At 43.0% G+C, this 18,941-nt stretch overlaps 1 protein-coding gene across 1 annotated transcript in view; it reads right to left on the minus strand.

Annotated features, from left to right (window-relative positions):
* Positions 1–4,627: 4,627 nt before the first annotated feature.
* Positions 4,628–18,941, minus strand: part of CD81 (CD81 molecule) — a 57,020-nt gene continuing 42,706 nt past the window's right edge. Inside the window, exons 5-8 of the mRNA XM_053393818.1 lie at positions 13,376–13,486; positions 12,624–12,716; positions 10,082–10,171; positions 4,628–9,158 (exon numbers count right to left, since the gene is read on the minus strand). Coding sequence (XP_053249793.1) covers positions 9,096–9,158; positions 10,082–10,171; positions 12,624–12,716; positions 13,376–13,486 — 357 coding nt within the window. The 3' untranslated portion in view covers positions 4,628–9,095. The remainder of the gene's footprint in view (positions 9,159–10,081; positions 10,172–12,623; positions 12,717–13,375; positions 13,487–18,941) is intronic.

The raw sequence follows: 18,941 nt of genomic DNA on the forward strand, positions 1-18,941 counted from the left end.
GATTTCTTTCCGGCCAGGTAACGATTGCCGAGGTGTGTATACCTGATTTTCATGGGCGTAGCCGGGATTTTTGTTACGGGGGCAAGCCTTTGGGGGGGGAGCGCAGAACCTTAGTTACCTATGCATTTTTATTGATTTTTATTGATTTGGGGAGGGGGAGCCCCCCATTGGCTACGCCCATGCAGGTATTCGACACTCCTCCCTCACACTTCCACGGGTGCATAAATCTTTGCAGAAGGCTGTACTGTATCGGCAAAGCTGTGTAGCATGGAAATGATTTCACAGGGAACTTGTGCCATGTATATGCTGAGCCCTTGAAGGCAATTACCTAATAAATTAAGTGTACTAATTACTATAATTAAACTAAAAAATTTTTTTCCTTCCAGTAGCACCTTAAAGACCAACTAAGTTAGTTCTTGGTATGAGCTTTCGTGTAACTATAATTAAACTAGATATAGAAAGCAGCTCACAGAGATGGGAAAGACTTTGATCGCATAACCTGACCTGTGCACCTGCTTAATTAGCTGCTCTTATCTTTATACAAGACTTGGATTGGATAGCCTTTCAAATAGATGACATCTTCAAACAGAGGCCTGCCCTCTGATGGCCCTCCCAATAGAAGATTGTCTTCTGTAAAGTAAAGCACATGGCCACCATATTCCCTATGTTCTGATGCAAATATTCAAGTGTTAAAAATGGGAGGGTTTGTACTCTGCACTGTTTTAAACAGGGGAAGGGGAATCACACCAGCATCATGCATTTAGGGCACATTTAACACATCCTGCCAACTGTAGTTTTCCCCTCACAGAGCTACAGTTGCCAGCACCTCAATAAACTACAGCTCCCAGGATTATTATTTTTTTGCGGGGGGGGGGGTTACAGAATTCTTTGGAATGTGCTTTAAATGTATGGTGTGGACTTAGCAAATGCACACATTTGTCCTGGACGTGTTTTAGATCAGGGGTCAGCAACTGTTTTCAGCCATGGGCCGGTCCACCGTCCCTCAAACCATGTGGTGGGCTGGACTATATATATTTTTTTGGGGGGGTGAACGAATTCCTATGCCCCACAAATAACTCAGAGATGCATTTTAAATAAAAGCACACATTCTACTCATGTGAAAACAAGCTGATTCCCAGACTGACTGTGGGCCGGATTGAGAAGGCGATTGGACCGCATCCAGCCTACGGGCCTTAGGTTGCCTACCCCTGTTTTAGATGGTTGTAGAAGATCAAAGGAAACCAACAAGGCCCCTGTAAGATTACATGTCTTCAAGTTTAAGTTATAATTGTGGTCCCAAGGACAGTCTTGAAAAAACAGAGAAGCCATCTGTAATACAAACTGCTGCCTTTCATTTGTGACATCAGTTTCAATTTATGGAGGATTGCTAATTACAGTAATTTATGTAGAGTGAGCCATTTTTGTCCCAGATACAGCCAGCAGTAACAACAGACATGATGAGAATTAAAATTTTCTCATCTTCCTTTAAAAGGGTGGGTTGGTTGTTGTTTTTAAAGCAGTACAGTAGGATTTGCCCAGACAAAGGTCCATTTAATACTTCCATGCACAACATACTGAAAATCAAGAGTATGTATGGTGATATAATAGATGTTCATAGAGCAGCAGTTTGGGGACATAAGGTGCAGTTTCGTGAATAAAACACTTTTGAGCTTGGTGGATGCGAATCATTTCTCCCATTGTTTCAAGATATAGTGTCCCCCCTGCATACAGAAGCAATGAAGAAAGACACAAACTCCTAACATGCATCTGTCTGGACTGGGAAAAGCACAGTCTTATTTGACCCCAACAAATTATGGCCATGGGACAAGAAGAAAAGTGCTGGTGGGAGATGGCACTAGGTTTCAGCAAAGGTGCACAGGTCTTGGTTATGGCATCACAATGCTATGGAGACCCTTTAGGATGGGGCACATGCGGCCCCCCAGACCTTTCTTTCTGGCCCCCAGGATTCCCTCCAGGCCATGCCCTTCCCCATGTCTGCCCTCCTCAAGTGCTTTTGTGTGGTTGGAATATGATGTCTCCCACTTGCCTGGATGGAGAGGTGGAGGTTGGGGTTCGGTAGGAGTTTTGCATGCCATTAACTGTGAGTTTTGCATGCCATTAACCTTAAACGCACCCACCCACAGAGGAACAGAAAGTCTGGCAGTGATGATAATGACATCCTTCTACAGGATGTAGAACAGACTAATCTGTTAAAGGCAGAGAAATGCACTTCAATGGCAGGTGCTGAGACCTGCAGGCAAGAAGAGCAGTGTGAAAGGCTTAGCGTCTTGTTCTTCTTCGCATTTTGCATTTACTCCCTCTTTGCCAATGCTCCTTCCTTATCAGGGCCTGAGGAACTAGTCAAAACACCCTGCCCTGAGAGATTGAGGCGATAGCAACGGATTTCGAGATCTGCAGTGTGTGTTTTTGGTGACTTTGCTGATAAGATGAGCAAAATTTCTAGTTTTCTGCAGCTTTTTGGTATCAGTTCATTACTCCCCAAAAAGAGCAAGTTGGAGATGTTCGGAGATGAGCAGATGGTTAATCTATTTCCTCCAAACAGTGTGTTGAAGCGGCTGAGGCAAAGCAAAAATGCAACACACTGAATGCTGCTGAGGAAGAATGGTCAAAACAAGAGGAACTATATCCTTTGGGACCAATCACCCTTATTTTTTTTGCCAGACAACAAAATCCCCAGATGTGTTAGCCCAAAGCCCTCCCAGCCAAGATGGGCTGACTTAACCATTAGCATTCTGCAGCATATGGCCAGAGCCAAATGCAGCCCTCTGCTCTAGTTTGAGTAGCTGGATGAGGGGGTGGGGGAAATGAATCTGCCTCTTCTCGGACAATTTCCTGTAACTTAGGACATGGAATATTTTTCTTTATTGGGACTCAGGAGCACAGTATTCAAGTTCCCAGGTGCAGAAAAGTAGCTCGGCCGAGCAGCACGAAGCACGGAATAATATACCACAGAGGCCTGGAGGGCAAAATAGGATGGGAACAGCAGTATTTTTTATCAGTACACATGGACTCATTAGACTGAGTCCACTTTTAGGTTTGCATTTGTGCCAGATAAGAAAGTATGGCTTACACAGATTTGCGATGGAGATTCCTGGAATGGGCCACCTATGTGATTTGTAATGGCTTTGCTTTTCACCCATTAATTCCATCCATTTGAACCAGTGTTACAAGGCATACATCTGTACCTGTGTGTTGCTGCTATACACCGGCCTTCAGCGCGCGACCCCTGTTCAAACCATCCCCGATTGTTAATGGAACTCTGTGCTGCAACCAATGGTTTCAAGAGGAAAAGGCTAGTGTAGAAGTGCCCTTAGGCTTGTCACAGGCTACTGCTGTGCATATTTTCTCAGAAGTCTAATGGGGCTTACACCCAACTAAATTTGCGCAGGAGTTTGCAACATTTTTTCAGAGAATTCAGATGATGGGTTATCCTAAACCAAGGCTCCCCCTTACTGTTAATGTTCCACTCTTTTCCTTTCTCAAGTGCTGATTCATGACCTAACACACACACACACACAAAATTTCAATGGTAGCCCACTCCTTTCTGATATGAATTGAAAAAAGCACTGTATGATGTCTCATCTGCTGTAGAGATGTCAAAAACCATATGACTGGTTACAGTGTGTGACACCACTTTTAAGTTTCACCTGTCTGCCCCCTGCATACCCAAGCCACAAAGCTTTATTCTTCTGAATTTCACTTCGTAGCACACTGACAGCTTTTCTTTTGAACTATTACTTAGGAATCTAGAACCAGTATCTTTGTGTGCAACAGATGTGCACATACATAGCCTGTGAACCACCCACACAAATTCCCTGCCTTTCTGTGAAGCAGATACAAAAGCAGTGAGCGGAGCCTTTTCTAAAAAGCTTAAAATCTCTGATCAGTTTGCATGGCAGGAAGGGGTGTGTGTCTGAATTTGTTCTCCCCAAACAGCCAATATCTTGCCAGTCTTTTTGAAAGGACTCTACATATCCAGCACTGACCGCTGAGTAAAGGTGAGAGTGAAGGAGAATGTGTTTGAATACTTGAAATGCATCTTTTGTTTTTTAAGTGTGTACTGGGTAGTGCTAGGCAATAATACTATCTATAAATTTAAATAAATAAATAGCAGAACCAGTGTTAGATTTATTTTTTTTAGGGACTAGCTTTGCAAAGTGCTGGAAGAAGATTACTCAAGCTGGCCACCAAATGAGCATTCACCACCCACGAGTGTAGCTACTAACAACTATTCTGTTGCACCCCAATCTTTAACACTTGCTCCCTTTTATGCAAAGTCCATAATTTTTACTCTTACGAGAAGAGAAGTCCGCTTGAATGACATATAAACCTACTGAGCTTTCTGATAGAAGAGATAAGACAAGTCACCTTGCACAATGGCAGGATGAAGCACACCAGCTTTTTAAACAGCAACAGCGTCTCCTATATATATTTTTGGGTACAGGAAGTGACTATTGCTTTTAAACAGGAAAAGAAAAGAAAAAACCCATGAAAGGAAGTATTAAGGAAACGGCATTCACCCAAGCTGGATGCTATCCACGAATCTAGAGTTAGCACAATCGTTCCATGGTGTTAGGGAAGGAATAAATCTGACAGTACACCGCTAACGTTTCTGCTGTTTAATTGTTTTCATATATCATTTTTTTAAAAAGTTATTTCAACAGATTATTTTAACATTCAGATAAACAAGCAAGACAACAGCAAGTGGACATGATTTCTGGGCAGAAGCACAGCCAAGGGGTTGAGCTGGGGAGGGGCTGTCATTCTCCCCCATGTATCCCTTGTTCCACATTTCTAGAGGCAACTAAGTGCAAAGGCCAGGCTGTTTGTTGTAACCAACAAGAGGCAAAGCTTGCATGCATTCTCTTGTTCTTGGGTTTGGTGCAACCTGTAGTAGGGCTGGACAATGGCAGCAAGCCCTTTGGACTGACCACTGCCTGTTCTGTTGGCCTAAACAGTTAACAGATAGTTTTGGGATAGTTCGTGCTGCATATCAGAAGCCGCTTTTATCCCCCTCAATTAAGCCCCATTTTTGGAACTGCGAGTTTCCTCATGGCTTTCTTCTAAACAGAGTAAGATTCAACTGGCCAATAAGCCCTGCAGTTGGTAAGGGTGAGGTCACTCTTCCCTTGGCTTCTTCGCCGGCCCCCATTTGTTCCCCATTCCCATGGCTGGTTTTGCCAATGCTATGGAGACAAGATGGGCGAAACATTCAGATGTCACAATTTACTTACTGGCTGTAAGGAACATAGGGCTTCATCACACAGTATACACCAGGAGAAAATGTTTATTAAAAAATTTCAAAAGTGACAAAGAAGGCAGAGAGAAAAAAAATAGTAGTTAACACACATATAGCTTGTGGCATGCTCCACAGTATAAAAAAAGAAACCCAAGCATTCAGCACAATGTGGCCAGCAGTTCTGTTTGGCCTTTCCCTATGGTCTCCATCGTGGCTCTGTTTAATTCAGACAAATCCACCAAAGAGAAAGGGGGAATGTTATCCTCCTCTTTTGGCTTAGAAGAGAGAGTTATTTGCCATACGATCTTCCAAGAAACAGCAACCATCAAAAATTAATGTTTTGGACACATCCATACTCCCCAACCTAACCCTGTCAATTGATGTTCTCTGAGGAACTACAACCAATCAAGAGGCTTCTCAGATCCAGCCACAAAAATCGTTGGGAGAACAACTCTTCACATAGCATTCTGCGAATACGTTGTCAGATGTAACAGTACAATGCTTTGCACAGGAGCACCTGCGTGTCAGCTCTCTTCCACCTCACATTAGGAATGGGCTTCTCTTGCCTGGGTCTCCACCTTTTAAATACTAGAGCCATATTGGAGGCGAGATTCTCCACCCCACCAGTCTCTACTTAAAGCAAACCCCAATCAACAGCACTGGGGTTATTTTAAGCCTACCTTGGAATGCTGAAGCTACCCTCGGCCCTCTCTTGCTAGTCCCTCAGTGCATTGCAGACAGGAAAAGGGAAACAAGAACATATCCTGCTTTGCCTAGCACTGAAAAGTGGCCATACGTCTATAGTTTTGCAGAAACAGCAAATTATGTGATACAAACTTATTGAGGACTGTACCATTTCAGACAGCACTCTGTCGTAGAAAGAAATAAGCTCTACATACAGAACTACCGCCATGCTGGGGAGAAGCCTAATATAGAACCCTCTTCCCAACATCAGGCTTTTTGTATGCAAAGAAACAATTTTCATTATTTTTTTAAAATTTGGGAGAACACTCTGTTGTAAGATCCCCTACCTGTGGTCTGTAGAAGTACAATCCAGAAACAGTTGTAAAACACAATCTTCAGACTATGGTACATTGTCCACTGCCTCCCTTTTTTTTGGCTTTCAGGTGTTCATGGGATTCCAGATGTGTACTTATCCTTGTAAAGCACTTCCGTCCTTTCTGCCACTCCACTTAAGATCACACCCTCCTGAAGCTGCTTTATATTACAGTGTCAAAGCATTGCTGAATGCACTTGCACGTAACTTGTAGTTTGTGCCTTACCCACAAAGCATGCTCCAGAAAACTTATTCATCCCTCTTGTCCTGCTGTTGCACTTCAATGGCAGCATGATCCTCAATAATCTCCTGCCCCCACCTTCCACAGACATGGTATTGCAACATGACCTGTGCCTGAAGCAAACACACACCCCCCATGGACTTGATCCATGCTCAGTTCTTGGAGGACAGGTCAGCGAATCTTCCAACACAGAGTTATGGCTGCTCGCACATTGTAAACTGAATGCTGAACAGTATCAAACTTATGGTATAGAAAAAGCAAACTGCTTAGAGGTGTATTTATATACATTTCTCAAGGACACTCAACGAAAGGCAGTGAGTTACAAACATCCATTCTGTACGCTGGTAACCCCAATGCGCGCATATATATTATATGTAAATAAATGTACATGCACAATTGATACCTAGAAGTTGCAGACAGAGCCTATTATACTGGAACACGTGACCCCAAAACCTGTGAAGGATGGGTGGGATGGGTGGTAAGGTTCAATTTCTGTTTCCAGTGCATGCAAAGTTTGACATTCAGGGCAGTGTTGCTTTAAGGCTATTTCTAAGGCTAAAAGATCTCAATCAGTCCCCTCAACTGCATCTTTCAAGACTCTGAGGCATTGCTTCCTTAGGGCACCATAGGGGGAAAAGGGTGGCGGCTGGGTGAGAACATTGACCAAACATTCCCTTTCATCCTGTTTTCTGACCTGCCTTGCTTAACGCAAGGCTGGATTTGCACTGAACCTCTGGGTTGCTCAAATTGCTAAATTCAGAAAAAGGATCTGCACCTAGCGCTGAGTGGACCATTCAAGCCCAGCAGTGCTTCTAGCTGTGCACTAAAAGCATTCCAACTAGTGTTGGAAGATTACATCTGCAGCATTGTGTGCGCGCCTCTCTCTCTTTCGTTCATGCTGTCCCCTGCTGTTCTAAAGGGCATCCTGGCATTCGCTGCAAGTTGGGAAGATCAGCAGGGGGAAACCGGGATTAAATTACTCCTTCAAGAACAAACAGAACAGAAGTCAAACTATTAAGTGGGGTGATAGCACAGGGCTTGTTTGTGACTGTTTTCTATAACACAGGATTAACTAACTATCGAAATAACAAATAAGCCCTGTGAACATGGCCACTCTGTCGTAAGGAAGAGGCCGGTGGGACTTCTTGCCTCAACTGTAACAAATTTCAAGTTGCAACTTGGAAAAAAAAGTATTTTGGGGGGGGGGTGAGAGGGGAGGGAAGAGAAGGGAAGGCAAGGGGGTGCCTAAACTCAGCTATCTGAGTTGTCAACTGAAAAGAAACACGCATGGCTTCATGTTTGCAGCTCAGGTGTTGTCGGTAAGGGTGAAGTCCTGGAAACCAGCTTTGCTTGAAAAGTATTTAGGGCCCATCACTTAGGTTTTACTTCTGGTATTTGAAGAGGAAAACATCTTCCAATTTCTCCTCACAGGGTCACACACACTTTGTTGGTTATCCAGCTCTGTTACCAAGTTTTAAAAAGGCACAAGAATAGGTGCCTTCTTAAAACAAAAAACCCCTAATATATTTAAATGAACAGGTTTCTAGCCATTGTTTAAGAGATCGCCTTCCACAGATACTTTTTGGCATCATTAGAAAACTGCACATTTATGAAATAAAAGACCTCATTCAACATTTGCATTCAGAATTAACCATGTAAGCACATGTGCAAGTTCAGTTTTCGCAGTGAGATATAGAAAGCTTTAACATTCCATTACCAGACCTATTCAATTCTCTCTTTCATCTAAAATCCACCTAATATATTTTTAATGGTTTTTTTTAAAAAAAATGCTCCTGATTCTAAATTTTATGAGGACTTTTGGAGATTTGGCCTTCAATCATAGCCACTTTGTGAATTCTGGGAGACACAATGGACTTTTGACTTACGACAATTTATGAAAAAAAGGTCTTTCCACTCTTCAGTGAAAAGGTGGCAATCTGAAATACAGACACACTCACCTGTCTAATAACAAAACAGCAGGACTGAGTGCATCTTCATGCCAAGGGACTCTTGCACACTCAAAAGATTTAGAGAATGTGTCCAAGATTACTTATGAACTAAGATAAGAGATTGTTAAGGGGGACATGCTGGGATTAGGTGTCAACAAGGGTTTCAGTATGTTTTTTTTTAAAATCACTTTCAGAGAAAAAGGATGCACCAAGTGTCTATATTCCTCATAAAAGGAGTGGCACCTGTGCATGATACCCTCTTTTTCCATGTTGGCAGCATAAGAAGAATGACGAGGAAAGAGAAGAAAAAGAAAGGCTCTCTTTGATAAAGGCCTGGAACCACTGGAATGATTTACCACGCAAACTGATGTGTAACTAACTCCGCCACAAATATACAGAAACTCCCCCTCCCACCACCCTTAAACAAAAAGAAGACTTTCCAAGTAAGAATGATAAGTACTGTATGGTAATATCTGAAATATTTATATACATAATTTTCTTTGTCTTTTGTTGGAAGTATCTCCTGGTCAGACAGCGGCACTTTGGGGTCCCTTCGGCACCATTGCTTCGCTTCTGCCCTCCCGCTTCTCAATAGACCGAGCTGTTTCGGATGCCGCAGCACAACACCATGCTCAGGATCATCTCAAAGATCTGCAGGCCAAGAGAGAACATTAGAGAGAATCCAACTCAAACATAAGCTATGTCCCTAGGCTAAGTTAACTGTAGGCAAGACCTCCACTTCTAGTCAGACTGGCAAGAAGCCGAAGAGAAAACTAGTTCTGCTAATGCAGGCAGAGATGGGTTTTAATTTAAGATGGCTTGCTTTGTTGCTGTTGAAGTTGGGGGGAAAAAGAGAGTTAACATTAAAACCCAGTCTGCATTTTTGAGGCTTTCAGGAGCAAAGAGTACAAAATGAACTTTTTAGTTCTAGGTGGAATTCTGCTGCTCCTCCATATTTCTCTGAGCTTCTGTTTCCCCTCACACTGAATGATAAAAAGTTGGTAGGTAGCCAGTCTTATTTTTATTTTGCAAGATGCCTTGAGTCCAGTCATGGAAAAAGGTGGGCTATATATAATTATTTTATATGCACTTTAAAATAATAATATAATATCATCTCATCATCAGATAATTTTCTTGATAAAGTGATTAAAATGTAATTCTAATTGGAAAGCTTCTACTGGGCAAAATTGAAACAGCCTTTAAAGAAGAAAGAGAGAAAAATAGGAAGACTTGAATCTTAAAATGATCTATGGGAGGGTAGAGGGATAAGGGATATTCTCCAGCTCTCATTTAGGGAATAGAGTGGCTTAGAAGCTTCTCTTCCTCCCTTGCTATCCAGAAAAGCATTGCAGGTTAAGGAAGACACAGTTCATTTCTGGGAAAGCTGCATCTTGCCTCTGCTCTGCACGGAGAGAATGAGGAGAAACTGTCAATCATTCTAAACTTACAACTGACCTACAGGTCCATCAACATACTGCCCCAGCTGTTGCATGGATGGCACCTCAACAGGCCCTCTGGGAGTATCCCATATTCCACAAACCCACAGCCACTGCCACCACAACTCCAGCACTTACCATGATCACAGCCACCACAATGGCGGCAATGCCAATCAAGTACAGTTTTCCAGAGAACAGCTCATCAATTTTACTGTGACAGTTTAGATCCTGTGGTAAAATGAACAGAATAACATAATGAGTCTTCTGGGTGAGGCCAATGGCTCATCTAATCCAGCATCCCCACAATGGTCAACCAGATGCAGTCACAGCACAGATTTGTATAATGACATTATGATGCCCACAGTTTTATTCTCAATTCCTTTCTTAACGATCCCTAGCATGGGATTTGCTTTCCCCCCAGCTGCCACACACTGTCAGTCACAGTCAGTTTAGAGCATATACAGTTGTACCTTGGTTGTTGAATACCTTGGTACTCGTCCGTTTTGGCTCCCGAATTCTGCAAACCCAGAAGTGAGTGTTCCGGTGCGAACTTTTTTGGGAGCCGAACATCTGACGCGGCTTCTGCAGCTTCCGATTGAGTGCAGGAAGCTCCTGCAGCCAGTTGGAAGCCGTGCCTTGGTTGCTGAACATTTTCTGAAGTCGAACAGACTTTCGGAACGGATTCCGTTCGACAACCAAGGCACGACTGCATGTGAAATTAAGATTTATTTATTTTTGCCCTGACATGCATTACACTTGTTTACACTGAATTGCATTTGCCATTTTGCTGCCCATTTGCCGAGTCTGGCGAGATCTGCTTGGAGCTCTTTGCAATCACTTTTTGTTTTAATGACCCTGAACAATTAAGTATCACCAAACTTGGCTACTTCACTGATCACCCCTAATCATTTATGGACATATTATAAAGCACAGGCCTCAATACCAATAATGGCTGTAACAAGTAAACATCCTGTTATGTGAGCATAGTATTGTGCCATTATGTGTGACCATCAGGAACACTAAACACAGAGCTAAGGCCATTCAATCAATTCATCTATCTCAATCCAAGGTTAGCAGAAGGATGAGTGTGGTCTAAGCATAATATGGTACCTCCTGATGTTCTTTGTACAAAAGCCCAAACTGCTGTCTATAATAATTTAATAGCCTCCCAAAACAGCTTTCGACCTACCTGTTGCAGTCAAAAAACAAAACACAAAAAACCTGCCCTGTACCTATAATACTGTAGTAAGTCATTAACTAATCAACTAATCTAATCAAAACAAACACATATTATTAGGATTGTTCAACCCATTCTATGCGCACTTTCAACACATGGGGCCATGCTTCCCAGCTGCACCCCTAACACTGCATGCTGTGCCTCCTTGAAGCCCATGCATTTGGTGAGATGTTTAAAAAGGGAACCTCAAAAGTGCAGGTTTCCTGGTTGTTTTGAGGGTCTGTGTGCTTAGGCTTCCTTTTCAAGCATCTTGCTGAAGGCATGGACTTTGGAGAAGGGGTGATGAGTGGGGGCATGCAAGGATAGGGAGTGATGTGACTCCTGCAGTTCTATCTCTGTTCTGGCTTTGTTCAAGGAGGGTATTGCTGTACATCGCTATAGACAAATTATTAGTATTACGCTATAGACAAATATTAGTATTTCACAAAAGATCAGGTGAATGAGTTTTTACCCTTGCAAAGGTACAACTGTCAATATTATGGTACACATTTATTTATCCTCACTCTGGAATATTCTGCTATGTATGTTGGTGGAAAGATTAAAGGAATTACTCTTACTATTCACGAATTCACTGCATAACAATATGGTATCTGAAGAAGTGTGCATGCACACAAAAGCCCATACCAATAACTAACTTAGTTGGTCTCTAAGGTGCTACTGGAAGGAATTATTTTATTTTATTTTATTTTATTTCGACTACGGCAGACCAACACGGCTACCTACCTGTAACTAGAACAATATTTTAAAAATACTAAAATGGGGCACTGTGCCTTGGTGCCTAGATCCTGAAGGTGCCTAGCTAGGTATTAGTGAACCAGTACCATTGCTGGATTTACACTGGCACCTGGTCAAAGGAGCAGGGTCAAAGACTACCATGGCTCTCTGACAGATAAAGGAATGCAGCCAAAACTTGACTACTCTTGAAGCATGTTCCCAGCAAATCACCAATGCGGCTCTCCAGTGGTTGGAAGAGGATTCCCATCACATTTATGAAAAAACAGCATAGGTCGTCACTTGTTCAGTCCTTAATGTGAGAAATCATTTCTGACCCTTCTGCTGCAATAAAGGTTTATTTGGGGAAAGACAGCTTTAGCATTTGTATAGAACATGGGCTGGTTTCGAAGCACACCCCCCCGCCCTCAGAACAAGGTGAGCACCGCTCTCTTGTAGATATTTAAAACAGTTCAAACCTTTCTACTACAGAAAGCTACCTTACGCGCTTAAACAAACATGACACGGATCCATTTGTATACCTTAGGCTTAATGAAAGTCCTGGCTCTGGGGTGAAAGGAGTGCAGAAACAACCCTAAAGCTATACTTCATATTGCAAGCTCAACATGGTGCATTATTCCCCTCCCCCACTCCCAATCAACTGAAGTCTTGCCAGAGATGAAAGGCCCATTCACTGAAGACAATGGGTGTATCACACAAACACTTCCTTACCTGCGTAAATGCTGAAGACACACTTTGACTACAGAGATCAGGTTGAAGAATGTTCAATGCACTTTCCAGGGCGCTTCCACCACAGCATTTTAGCTGTAAGCAGAGAAATGAGTTGGAGTGAGCATTCTAACAGGGAATCTCTGAGGAGGAGGGAAAAGGTCTGAGCTGGAAGTCTGGAAAGAATCTGAAAAATGGGCTGGAAGGTGGCACCTTATACCAGACAACGATCTTCTTTGAACCTTGGCAGGGGTAGCCACCTCTCATTTAAGAGCTATTATTATATAATATGGAGACATGCAGGTGTTGGTTTATCTTTTCTCTTTATAAGCAGACCGCACACCATATCACTGGTGCTTTCCAATGAAAAGCACAATGGGATCTGTCATACGAAATTTCAGTTCTTGCCATTCCTGGTCCTCCCCCCTCCCCTATTTGGGGGGAGATGGCAAACCTGAACACATAATGTTCCCATGTCAACCCCTTTTGGTTTTATTTAGCCACTTAAAATGTCTGCTATCTTTCTTGCATCCTGCTCACTGGTCTCAACAATCCCTCTTGGGGACACCCGATGTGCTTGAATGGCCAAGAGGGAAGAGCCTCTTAAATTCAACGAGGGCTTGCTTTACAGGGACAATAGCAGTGTTCCGAATTATATACTCCCCAGGCACTTCTTTGAACAACAACGATGCCAACTACATGCCTGTGGATGGAAGGTCAAGTTTGATTTCCAACAAATTGTGCATCCAGCTTACTGTTTCGTGGAAGGTTTTCACAACTGCCTTGGCCTTGTTTGCTTTCTCAGCGTCACTTGACTTTGCTTGGAGTACCGCTTGGTCGTAGAACTGTGTGATGTCTTTGGCAATCTGCAACGGGGACAGGGAGAGGGAAGAAGATACAGCCACAATGAAAAATGCCAACCATGTGTTTTCTAAAGTTTCCAGTTGTTTAAGGCAGATAGGTACATTGAAGTTGTATGGTGATGGCAGAAGCTTAACCACATGGTGCCACAGGCTAGGGGCAGTGCAAATTACCTTTGCTTCTTCCCAGTAATTCAAACCGTCTCAGAAAAGAAAAAAGGAAAGGAAAAAGATGACAGACAACCAACAGAGCTCAGGAAAACCTGAAAATAGCTTGTAGATTAACATTGTCATCCAGAACAGAGGCGAAGTTCAGAGCAGGGAGCTGGGCTTGCAGAAAGGTCTGTCACACTCTTGAAAAGAGAAGGCAATCCAGCAAGATGGAGTTAAACAGTAAGAGGAGTGCTACAAGCTGGATAGGCTCTCTGCCCTCAATAAATGCTAGAAGAACTCAGTGCCCAGTCCTTAACTGAGTCAGGATAATTTTCAGTTAAGAGTACATGAGTTTGAACCAACAGTCTCCTGCAAGCCTCACGGGTCCTAAAGCAGGTGAACAATATTACAGTGGTACCTCGGTTTTCGAACAGTGAAGTTCCCGAACAACTCAGAAGCCGAACGCTGCAAACCCAGAAGTAGGTGTTTCGGTTTTCGAACTTTGCCCCAGAAGCCTGAGCTTCCGTTTCTCCTGTTGCACAGCAAATTTGAGTGCCCCGCATAGTAATTAGGGCTTATTTGCTTCCGTTTTACCCTTAAGCAGCAAATTTAAGCACCCCCTCCATCGTAATCAAAGCCTTCTGTTTCTGATTGCAGTGTTCTGAGGTGATATTTGGTGCTTTTGTTTTTGCTATTTTTGGGGTTTTGGTTTGTGTGGCTTTTTCATTTTTTTGTCTGTGGCTTGTTTTTCATTTTATGATTGATTGATTGTGTGACTGCGGAAATGGATAAAAGCCCCCCATCCAAACAATGACTATAATCAGTACAGGTAAGAAAAAAAATAATTTTAATTTTTATCATCTACAATACTGTCTTATTTATTTTATAGTACAGAACATTGCTTTCATTTTGTGGATCAATGGTCTCGTTAAATAGTAAAATTCATGTTAAATTGCTGTTTTAGGGGTTGTTTTTAAAAGCCTGGAACAGATTAATCCATTTTGCATTACTTTCTATGGGAAAGTGTGGCTTGGTTTTGGAACACTTTGGTTTTGGAACGGACTTCTGGAAAGGATTTGAGAACCAAGGTACCACTGTACTGGCAATATTGGTGCTCCAAACCAAGGACTAGTTATTGATACATGGAAAGAGCTGTCCAGAGGCTTCTCTCATCAATGTAGTGGAGCTGGAACATGTCCCTGTTTTTGTCTCCCAAAAGGCTAACCATGTGGATTCCATTATGCCATTACTTCCCTCTCCCCAGGGTAGTTTCCAGGCTAACCTCAAGGTGCTAGTTTTAATCTTTCAAACTCTACAAGGGCTGGGTCTTGGGTATTTGAGAGGATGCTTTCTTCCATGTGCACCTCCCTATTGTTTCTGAGGGTGCCCTCATCATAAAAGGGTGAGGTTGGTCCATAGTGGCAATAGGGGCTATTTGTTGGGTCCCTGCAATTGGGAAAAAAAACTCCCCCCCCCACCATCACAAACATGCCAAATTGGTTTGTTGAGGAAGACTATGAAAGCTTCTTTTTCGATAGACTTTTAAGCCTGCAGGGGAAACCTGTGCCCTCCAGTTCTCCCCTTGTGTGCTTAAAAAACAAAGCCAAGTGCTAAATAAAGCATCAAGATTGTCGTGCTCCAGAGTCAACAGAGTTGCAGCAGGGCCAATGCGTTGTGGATTTAAACTCTTTTAGGGAAACACATGCGTGGGCCAGCTGTTTGCAGCTGTGCTAAAGGGAACATGTCCTCTTCACATCCCAATCTAAGCTACCCCTTGAGGAAGTAGGAAGTTGAGAAACAGCATGCCAGATTTCATTTTTAAAAGGAAGAATGGGAGGCTGTTTTTATTAAGGGATAATTTGCCCTAGGGGAAGACCATTAAGGACTACAAAATCCTCCTATTTCATTTCTTCAGTGCCATCTGGAACTGGCTAGTGGATAAAAACACTGATAATAGAATTTCCTCCCACTGTGCGCAGCCTGCAGAAGGGCTCAGATGACACCAATGCTAATAAAAGTGAGTGGTCATTTGATACAGAGGAATGAGTGTTTGTCATTCAAATTATTCCCACATAGCGTGGCTGTGTGGTGCTGGTGTTAAGCTCTTTCTCGTGCAATCACAGGAACCCCACACTCCTCGTGGTGGGATGAGAGAAATCAGTATCATCTCAGTGAAACAACATAATCAAGTTTGCCTCCACACCATGCTATAGTGAGGTTCAAGGGTTGTGTGTGTGTGTGTGTTGAGAGAGAGAGAGAGAGAGAGAGAGAGAGAGAGAGAGAGATGAAGACAACAAGTGCAGACTGGCAGAAGAAGAAAAATAAGGATGAGCAGAAAAGGGGAGAAAAACTACTAGTTACTCTCAGAAATAAAATCTTTATCACAGCTCTAAACACATAGTCTCAAAATCTATGTGCATGTGATGCCCTGGATGAATATTGCGAACTATCTTGTGAGAGAATGAAATTCTGGAATAGATAACATCTAAGGCTACAGTGACCCAAACGTAGTAAGAGTGATATAAATACAACTTAAAGTAATATTGTAAAAAAGTAGGCTACTCAAGAGGTCCAAAGTTTCCCAACTGTTATTCAACAGGATGTAATGAGCTTGTATATAAACAGGTTTCCGCAATCATCACAAAGCCCTTGATTATGCAAAGGTTGCAAGGGGGTAGGGAGAATCTGCCATCTCCTTGGCAGTCTCTTCCAAAAGATAATTGCTCTTGCAAGTTTTAAAAAAAACCAGTGTCCTTTATTTCAAGCTATTCATTGCTATAATCATTATAATGCTTACCTTGGCTTGATTTAATAACCCCCTGCATTGCCTACTTTTTTTCCCTCCCTGTGAAAGCATTTATTTATTGCCCCCACAGCCATTAATCTACTTTATGATAAGGTAACCAAATCAGCATCTTTTATTACATAACTTCTTCCTGGCTCTTCCTCGCCCTGTGTTTTCATTATCCCTTTTAAGTCTAGACATCAGAACAACTTGCAGATGCATAGTTTTCCATAGCCTCAAACTCCATAATAATGTTCCTAAAAACACTGTATTATTTGTGTAACCACAATGTTGTGGTTAGCCACAAAGACTAATATGGGGAGAGAAAACCCTTCTCCAAGTCTGAAATTTTTATCTTCCATTACATAGGTATTTGTCTTATATAAGGCTATGTACAGAAAATCAAAGAAACTATGAGATGAACTGTCGTGGCCCCAAATGCACAATTTTAGGTTTTTTCTATCCCAAATGGTCTTGCAGAAAAATGAATGTGTATACCCAACCCACAAGCAACAATGCTAATCCTTACCACTTTCTGGACTTTGGGGAAACACCTCAGAGGACTATGTTTGACATGTGTTCTTTGTTGCAGTACTAACGGTTATTCAAGGATATAACCACAATATAGTCTGCATGATACTATAGTATATTTTTCCCCTGTGTTTTTAGTGGTTCTTGTTTTTATGTCAGTCGCCCTGAGTCCTATCAGGGACAAAGGTGGGATATACTACTATTACTACTACTACTGACAAATGATAATAGCAAACTGCTATCTGTGTGATAACCCCCATAGAGTCATGTGCAAGGATGAAACACAGGAAACTGGGTTGCGCAATCAGACCACTGTGGCCCACCCTGTACAGTATAGTCTACACTGACAGGTAACCCTTGCCAGTGTTTTAGACAGGAGTTTTTCTCAGCCCTATCTGGAAGGCAGTATCAGTAGGTTTGCAGATACCTTAAGGTTTGTAGAAATAAATTTTGTAAAAAAAAAAGGCACGAAAAACACCCTAAAGGGGTGACAGCCTCCAGAACATCCTAGTGAGGCCTGATTGTGGTCAGCAGGCACAGCATGCTGATTGGCTGTTGCTGGTGGAGGATATGGGAAACTGGGTTTGGGAAATGGAATGGAGTGCGCTGGGAAAGGGGCTGTCCGGTACCTTGAACAAAAGCACTCTGCACAGCGACATTTTGTTGCAGGTTCCACTTATCCACAATCTATTTCACAGCTATTCAGTAGCTGCCAAACATGCCGCAAGAATCATAGAAGAGTTGAAAGGGACCCTGAGGATCATCTAGTCCAAACCCCCTGCAATGAAGGAATATGCAGCTGCCCCATACAGGGATTGAACCTGCAACCTTGGCGCTCTCAGCACCACGCTGTAACCAACTGGGAAAGAGGACGGATCACCAACACTCTCAAAACTCTGAACATAGTACCCCCTATGTTATTCAGGTTAGAGCACTCAGCTGTCGGAGGGAACGTTGCCAACACTTGATCCCGAAGCAACACTTGTCTTTACCGAATCACAGGAATGTACAACTGAAACAAAGTCTATATTTAGAAACTCTCTTGTATTATCCAGCCCTTCTCACCTGGGCCTCTTGTTTCCCGTCTTCCCCTGTACTGAAACTTGGATTGGAAACTCTCAGGGCAGGGAGTTGTATTTTGTATGTCACGACAGTCTGTGGAAGCGCATAGGGAACAACTGTATACATACAACAGAAGTTCTGCAGCAGCTATGGACATTAGCATGATTTCTGGCTCATAAGCAGATGCGGTTGGTTCATCTGGCCTCCAGAGCTAGAGGGCTGCTCTCAGCAGGTAGGAAAGAAGGATGGGGCAAAACGTTTGTTGAAGCAGCAGGTTGAGATATGGTGTTGCTGCATAGTTCCTGACTATCTTGGACCTGTTAAAACATCTGCAAAAGAGGAGCTGCAAACACCCTCCCCCAACCTGGTGCCCTCAAAGCATTTTGGACTATAAACCACATCAGCCACAGCCAACACAGCTGTCCAAAATATGTGGAAGGCACCACACTGGGGAAAGCTGCTACACAGAAGGCAGAACCATGCTCTGCCTCATGTGAATGTGCCCTGTGGTGATGTAGTTGCAGTATTATGTTTCAGAGGTGGAGAACCCAGGACCAAGGGTGGTATCCAACAAAGCAGTTCCCCTCCCTTTCCTCTTCCTGCACCCTCTTCAAATCTGCTCTGCAGTCGGGGGAATCCCCATAACCAATTCAAGGGGTGCATGGGCGACACACAGGGTGAGGAGGAGGGTAAGTTCTGCCTTGCAGCCCAAAATCATCACACTAAGCTAACTAATTTGTTGTTGTTGTTGTTGTTTAGTCGTGTCCGACTCTTCGTGACTCCATGGACTAGAGAACGCCAGGCATCCCTGTCTTCCACTGCCTCCCGCAGCTTGGTCAGACTCATGATTGTAGCTTCGAGAACACTGTCCAACCATCTCATCCTCTGTCGTCTCCTTCTCCTTGTGCCCTCCATCTTTCCCAACATCAG

This window comes from Podarcis raffonei, chromosome 1 (genome assembly GCF_027172205.1).
Source record: "Podarcis raffonei isolate rPodRaf1 chromosome 1, rPodRaf1.pri, whole genome shotgun sequence".
Lineage (NCBI taxonomy): Eukaryota > Metazoa > Chordata > Lepidosauria > Squamata > Lacertidae > Podarcis > Podarcis raffonei.